Below are 7,500 nucleotides of genomic sequence, written 5' to 3'. Positions count from 1 at the left end.
ATTTCATTACTACTTAATATCCTGTTATTTATTTTGATTTTATATATGTATATATATGTGTAGACGCAATGGCCCAGTAGTTAGGGCAGCAGAATCACGGTTGTAGAATCATTTTGTCCCTTTTGTTCCTTGCAATACCCAAACCTTTTCCTCTACTCTTTTGTTTGTTTGCCCTCAGGTTGGAGACATTGTTCGAGTAAGCATCAACAAAGGTTTCCCCTGTGATATGGTTATGATCTCATCAGAAAACTCTGAAGGTTCTTGTTACGTCACCACTGCCAACCTCGACGGGGAAACAAACCTGAAGGTAAGACCGAAAACAATTTTCTTTGAAATTAGAAATATTGCATTTCTAAATAGGAAACTATTGCCTTGCTCTGAAACAGTGAGGGTTGGTGACAGGAAGGGCATCCGGCCATAGAAAAAATCCACCTCAACAAATTACATCCAGCCCATGCAAGCATGAAAAAGTGGATGTTGGAACTATGATGGTGGTGGTGGTGGCAGAGGTGGTGGGGGCGGCAGAGGTAGTGGTGGCGGCAGAGGTGGTGGTGGCAGAGGGGGTGGGGACGGCAGAGGTGGTGGTGGCAGCAGAGGCGGTGGGGGTGGAAGAGGCAGTGGGGGCAGCAGAGGCGGTGGGGGTGGAAGAGGCAGTGGGGGCAGCAGAGGCGGGGGGTAGCAGAGGCAGTGGAGGCGGCAGAGGCAGTGGTTGTGGTGGCAGAGGTGGTTGTGGTGGCAGCGGCAATGAAGATATGAATTAATTTGGCATCCAAGTTTCAATTCCTGAGTTTATTTCTATTTAACTTTACACACAAAAAGGGCCCTTGGGTAAAGGCATGGATACCACAACTACTGAGAAGATGTGATCGAAATGTGGATGCTTTTGGTGTGAAGGGGTTTGGAAGATGTTTAGCCAAAATTAATGAGGGGTGGCGAACTTAGTTCTTTGTCAAGTTTAATACTGCCAATTAGCCTTTGGTTTCATTTAGCAGAGTTCCTATTGTGGCATCACCAACATCTGTGTTTATATTCTTCTTCTGACATGAGTAAAGAATCTGAGATGTCATCATGATGACACTCTTAGAGCTTGTCTTTATAACTGTTATGGATTAGGAGGGGAAGAATTTCTTTATAAGAAGATAACTATTGAAAAGGTTTCTTGCTGTAAAACTTCTTGTATCAGTTCTATATTTAAGAGATGAGGAATTAGGTACATTATTTACATTATTTACATTTGACGGATATGCCCATGGGCATATGGCATAATGGTTAAGAGCGCGGGCTACTGACCCCAGGATCCAAGTTCGATTCCAAGTAGTGACCCAAATAATAATAATAATAATAATAATAATAATAACATTGAAAAATACCTTGGGAATGAGAACCCAGGTTTGAAATTTCCCCAAGACACCTGATGAAGGCTGGAGGGTATATCAGCTGAAACATTGGGTTAACAACAAACAGAAAAAGTAAAAAGCAGAGTTAGTTTAAGCAGGATTTGAACTCAGATCATAGAGAGTCAGGACATATAACACAAGACATTCTGTCCAATCCACCATCCTGCTCTAGTACTTATGTATCGATCCTGAAAGGATAAAAAGCAGAGTTAGCTTAAGCAGGATTTGAACTCAGATCATAGGGAATCATGACATAAACCACATGACATTCTGTCCAGTCATTTAACAACTCTGCTAGTTTGTGATGCAGCAATTTTCAGCTCCATGGCAACAGAAAAGTTTCGAAACAGCACCTGAAAAATTGGGTCTAAACATCAATAAAACCAAAACAAAAATAACCCCCCAAAGTAACGTCTGTTATATTGGCTGTGACATGTCTGGCAATAAAGCAGTCTTTGAAACAAAAATAGCAATTAGTATGGGTCACAGCAAGTGAAGTTTATTTTATTTGGAATTATTCTGCCGGTGATAAAAACTAAATTAGTATGCTAATTAAATCCAGCATTAAAATTAATTTAAAAGGCTAATTCAGCCAGAGATAACATTGAAATGAAACATGATACTTGTTACTTTTTGGAGCTTGTTAAAAACTTTTTCTGTTTTAGAATTAAATCTTGGACAATAATGGAAACACTAGGCATTATAATATAAAGGAGATAGTTATAAAAGCAAAAGGGCGTTTTTTTTAACCCATAGCCGTCACTTGCGAGTGTGTGTGACTTGGTCACAGATGGGTGTTAATTGTTTTAGGATTTTTATGTAGCCGTGGGTAGACATAGGCATTTCTTTGAGTCTCCAATTTCTTCACCCGGCAGAACACTGAAGACAGCTACACTAATACTAGGTTGGTAGTAATTGTTAGTTAGCTGACTGGACTGGACTGGGCTGGAGCAATATAAAATGAAGGGCATTGCACAAGGACACAAAGGTCAGCATGTAATACATCCATGACATCATCATCACCATCAATGTCATTGACATTTAATGTCCTTCTTCCATGGTGGCCTTGGAATGGACCATTTTTACAGGATTTAACTCCTCTGGTGGGTGGAAGTATGGTCAATAGTGAATTTCAGTTTGGGATAATGTAAGGAAAATCTAAGTTGGAAGGGGAGGTGATAGGTGGCAGTGCATAATAAAGAAGGGGTAGTGGAGAGCAAGAGTAGCATAGAAGAGCAGACAGATGAAGAATAGGGGTAAGATGTTGGGGTGAGAGAAAATGCATAATGATGCAGACAGGGAATCAGGAATCTCAAATCCTAGTTTGTTCGGCTTTTATCATCATCATCATCATCGTCTAATGTCTGTTTTCCATGCTAGCATGGGTTGGACGGTTCGACCAGGGTCTGGGAAGCCAGGAGGCTACACCAGGCTCCAGTCTGATCTGGCAGTGTTTCTACAGCTGGATGCCTTTCCTAATGCCAACCACTCCGTGAATGTAGTGAGTGTTTTTTACGTACCACCGGCACAGGGGCCAGAGGAGGCTGGCAAACGGCCACGATCGGTTGGTGCTTTTTATGTGTCACACAGAACCCAGTCAGGTGGTGCTGGCATCTGCCACGTTCGGATGGTGCTTTTTACATGTCACTGGCATGGGTAATTTAACTACAATTTCCATTTGATTTTTATTTTGATGTTGGTGTTGACGTACTTGACTCAATAGGTCTCCCCAAGAACAGCGGGTCACTCTACGATCCAAGGTTAGCACAGCAGGCCGTCCTGCAAGCCATTCTAAGTAATTCCTCTTTCTCTCTTCCACAGACTTTCACCTCTGCTACTGAAACCAAAAGCTACCAATCTGTGGAACAACTGAAAGACTTGAATGCAACCATTACCTGCAAACAACCTCTGGTGGAATTGTACAACTTTGTTGGGTACCTCAGCCTCAAAGAAAATGAAAACGAAGAAACTGAGATCCCTTTGGGGACACAGAACCTACTTCTAAGAGGTGCCAGACTTCGTAACACACCATTTATCTATGGTAAGGAAACACTTATACCTCATTGCAAGAAGTTGTTGAGACTTTGAAGAATTGGTCAGTGAAGATCTTATTAGTTGTGTGAAGTCACATGGCTTAGTGGTTATAATACTTGGCTCATGACGCTATTGATGTGAGTTCAATTCCCAGTAATGCAGTGTGTCCTTGAGCAAAACACTTTATTTCACATTGCTCCAGTTTCCTCACCTTGCAAAAGTGAGTAGTAACTTGTATTTCAAAGGGGCCAGTCTTGTCACACTCTGTGTCATACTGAATCTCTCTGAGAACTACATTAAGGGTACACATATCTGTGGAATACTCAGCCACTTGCACGTTAATTTCACAAGCAAGCTGCTCTATTAATCAGATCAAATGGAACCCTCGTTGTCGCAACCAATGGAGTGCCAATTAGTTGTGTTGAAACTGAGGTGTCCCATGTCCTTAGGAAGGTACGGGGCAGTTTTTGTATAGTTTTTAACTGGCAACATACTTTAGCTATTGAGGGTGCCTATATTTGATGGTCACTTGATCTGCTAGAAATAACAGCCAAATCTTCTTCAGATCTTCCCTTTCAGTTTTATAAATAAATATCGTCCGTTTTCCATGCTAGCATGGGATATATCATCATCATCGTTTAGCGTCCGCTTTCCATGCTAGCATGGGTTGGACGGTTCAACTGGGGTCTGGGAAGCCAGAAGGCTGCACCAGGCCCAGTCTGATCTGGCAATATTTCTACGGCTGGATGCCCTTCCTAACGCCACAATATATATATATATATAAACAAAAATTTTAATTTTAATTATATTCATAATTATAAACATTTTTGATTAAGTTTACTGATTATGGTTCTTTTAACATACCAAACTACTTGGTAAAATTATCAAAATTATTAATGAATTAATTAATTTTACCCTTTATTATTATATACAGTTGCCATGATAGATCGTTAGCCACTACACACATTTTTTTCTCTCCTTGTTTCTCTCCTTGTTTTTTCTGTGTACCTTTCTGTAGAAGAGCGTAGGCTTGAAACGTAAAATACTTTTTCTGTTCCTGAGCGTTATACTAATACATCTGTTTGTTTTGTACACCACCTGTCTTCGTCTTTTGTTTTTTTTGTAAACTCTCCATATATATATATATATATGACGCCATGATAGATCGTTAGCCACTACACACATTTTTTTCTCTCCTTGTTTTTTCTGTGTACCTTTCTGAAGAAGAGCGTAGGCTTGAAACGTAAAATACTTTTTCTGTTCCTGAGCGTTATACTAATACATCTGTTTGTTTTGTACACCACCTGTCTTCGTCTTTTGTTTTTTTGTAAACTCTCCCTATATATATATATATATATATATATATATGATCTCCTATTTCTAGTTATATGTGTGTGTGTGTGTGTGTGAATCAGCTTAGAATGAACATAATTACTGTGTCCAGCAAAAATATTCTGTATTTGCTGGTATAATAGGGCTCACGTTTTTACACACAGCATATTACTGCAAGTCCTATTTGTGACTGGATTTCCCATAAACTCATATTAAATCCCTTAATGCATTACAAACTTTTTTTTTTTGGAATATTTGCTGCTGAAGTTAGAGTATGGCTAATATTTCCAAACATTTTAAAGGGGCAAACTGGCAGAATCGTTAAGAACACCAGACAGTTCAAATTCTGCCAAGGTCAACTTTGCCATCTAGGGTTATAATCAGATAAAAAAATATCAGACATATACTAGCGCCAAAATAACAGACTTTTCTTCTCTGTGCCCTTCCTACCTCCCAGTTTCTGCTTCTGCGACTTTCTAAGAATTTATTATTATTATTGTTGTTGTTGTTGTTGGCTTTGCACAACTTCTAATGCTGTAGATGTACTATGGTGTCAGCTGTTCACTACCAGTGAACTAAGGTAACACCCCATATTTTTCGAGCACCTTCCAGAGTATTCGAGCGGTTCCAAGCAGTGCTGTTTTCTGCAAGTGCTCCACCCTTATTGCAGCCCCTATTTGTTCCACATACTTCTCGAAATTTTTACTCACTGTTCCCAGGGCTCCGACAATTATTGGTACTACTGCTATCTTTTTCATCGACCACAACTGCTTCACTTCCCAAGCTAACCTCTCATATCTCTCGACTCTTCTTTCTTCCTTATCGCATACCTTGTTGTCAGCTGGGCATGATCCAGCATACTTGGCTTTCTTTCATTTTATTTCTTTGCTATATCTATGATTCAGCATAGTTTATTTTTATTTTTATTTTTATTGTTATTATTATCATTATTTTCATTATTTTTATTATTATTATTATCATTATTTTCATTATTTTTATTATTATTATTATCATTATTTTCATTATTTTTATTATTATTATTTTTATTATTATTATTATCATTATTTTCATTATTATTATTATTTTTATTTTTATTGTTATTATTATTATTATTATTATTATATTATTATTATTATCATTATCATTATTATTATTATTATTATTATTATTATTATTTTTATTGTTATTATTATTATTATTATTATTATTATTATTGTTATTATTATTATTTTTATTATTATTATTATCATTATTTTCATTATTATTATTATTTTAATTTTTATTGTTATTATTATTATTATTATTATTATTATTATTATTATTATTATTGTTATTATTATTATTTTTATTATTATTATTATCATTATTTTCATTATTATTATTATTATTTTTATTGTTATTATTATTATTATTATTATTATCATTATTATTATTATTATTATTATTATTATTATTATTTTTATTTTTATTGTTATTATTATTATTATTATTATTATTATTATTGTTATTATTATTTTTATTATTATTATTATCATTATTTTCATTATTATTATTTTTATTTTTATTGTTATTGTTATTATTATTATTATTATTATTATTATTATATTATTATTATTATTAAGGTGGCTAGCTGGCGGAATCAATAGCACGCTGGCCAAAATGCTTAGTGGTATTTCGTCTGCTGCAACGTTCTGAGTTCACATTCCACCAAGGTCAACTTTGCCTTTCATCCTTTCGGGGTTGACAAATCAAGTACCAGTTGAGTACTGGGGTTGATGTGATCGACTGTACCCCCCTCCCTACAAAATTCAGGCTTTGTGCCTATAGTAGAAAGGATTATTATTATTATTATTATTATTATTATTATTATTATTATTATTATTATTATTATTATCATCTTATGTTTGACTTTTGCTTTACATTTGTACAAGTTGGCTCCAAGTCTCACCCAGAGACCTCAAGAGACAACAAGTTGGAAGTTCATATTTGTGTTATGCCTAGGGTGCCATATATTTGGTTTTGTTCATAGTGTTGTTCTAGTGAATGTTTAAGAAACCATAAGAAAATTATGTTTGTTTTAAAACTTGAGATTACATAGAAAGTATTTTGCGTAGGATATGGGCAGATCCCATGAGCACTATCTTTTGAATATCTGCTATTTTGGGGGTTTCCTGGTCTCTGAACTAGGTAGCAATCAGCCCCTTTTGCTATCATTCCCAGGGCACCTATGACAACAGGTATTGTTTTAGTATTATTATTATTATTATTATTATTATTATTATTATTATTATTATTAAGGCAACGAGCTGGCAGAACCTTTAGCATGCTGGACAAAATTCTGTACCTTTTATCCTCTTGCGGTCAATAAAATAAGTACCAGTTGAGCTCTGGGGGCCAATATAATCAACTTACCTCCATCACTCGAAATTACTGGCCTTGTCCCAAAATCTGAAACCAATATTATGGGATGTCCTCTCTGCCTTTGAATACATTAATTTCATGTAGTGACGCCAAAAGAGTTAGCTCCCTTTACACCAAGAACATATTTCTTTTTTTCCTTCCATTTCTTACAAGTCCTAAAAAGAATTTCTCGACAAATTACTGGGGTCAATATAATGATTAAATAGTCTCTGAGTGTAGTGTGTGTCTGCTCCAGCTGGGCCACAGTCCAATACCAAAATCCCCCAAAACAAACCAATAAAATTTGATTGGACATTTCAGTTAAGAAGTTCTAAAC

The 7,500-nt window shown here is 36.0% G+C and overlaps 1 protein-coding gene across 1 annotated transcript in view; it reads left to right on the top strand.

Annotated features, from left to right (window-relative positions):
- Positions 1-7,500, top strand: part of LOC115222057 (probable phospholipid-transporting ATPase IF) — a 148,494-nt gene that overhangs the window by 101,042 nt on the left and 39,952 nt on the right. The window contains exons 6-7 of the mRNA XM_029792161.2: positions 179-307; positions 3,219-3,438. Coding sequence (XP_029648021.1) covers positions 179-307; positions 3,219-3,438 — 349 coding nt within the window. The remainder of the gene's footprint in view (positions 1-178; positions 308-3,218; positions 3,439-7,500) is intronic.

Source organism: Octopus sinensis, linkage group LG19 (genome assembly GCF_006345805.1).
Source record: "Octopus sinensis linkage group LG19, ASM634580v1, whole genome shotgun sequence".
NCBI classification, from domain to species: domain Eukaryota; kingdom Metazoa; phylum Mollusca; class Cephalopoda; order Octopoda; family Octopodidae; genus Octopus; species Octopus sinensis.
This window is presented reverse-complemented; position numbering and strand designations above follow the sequence as displayed.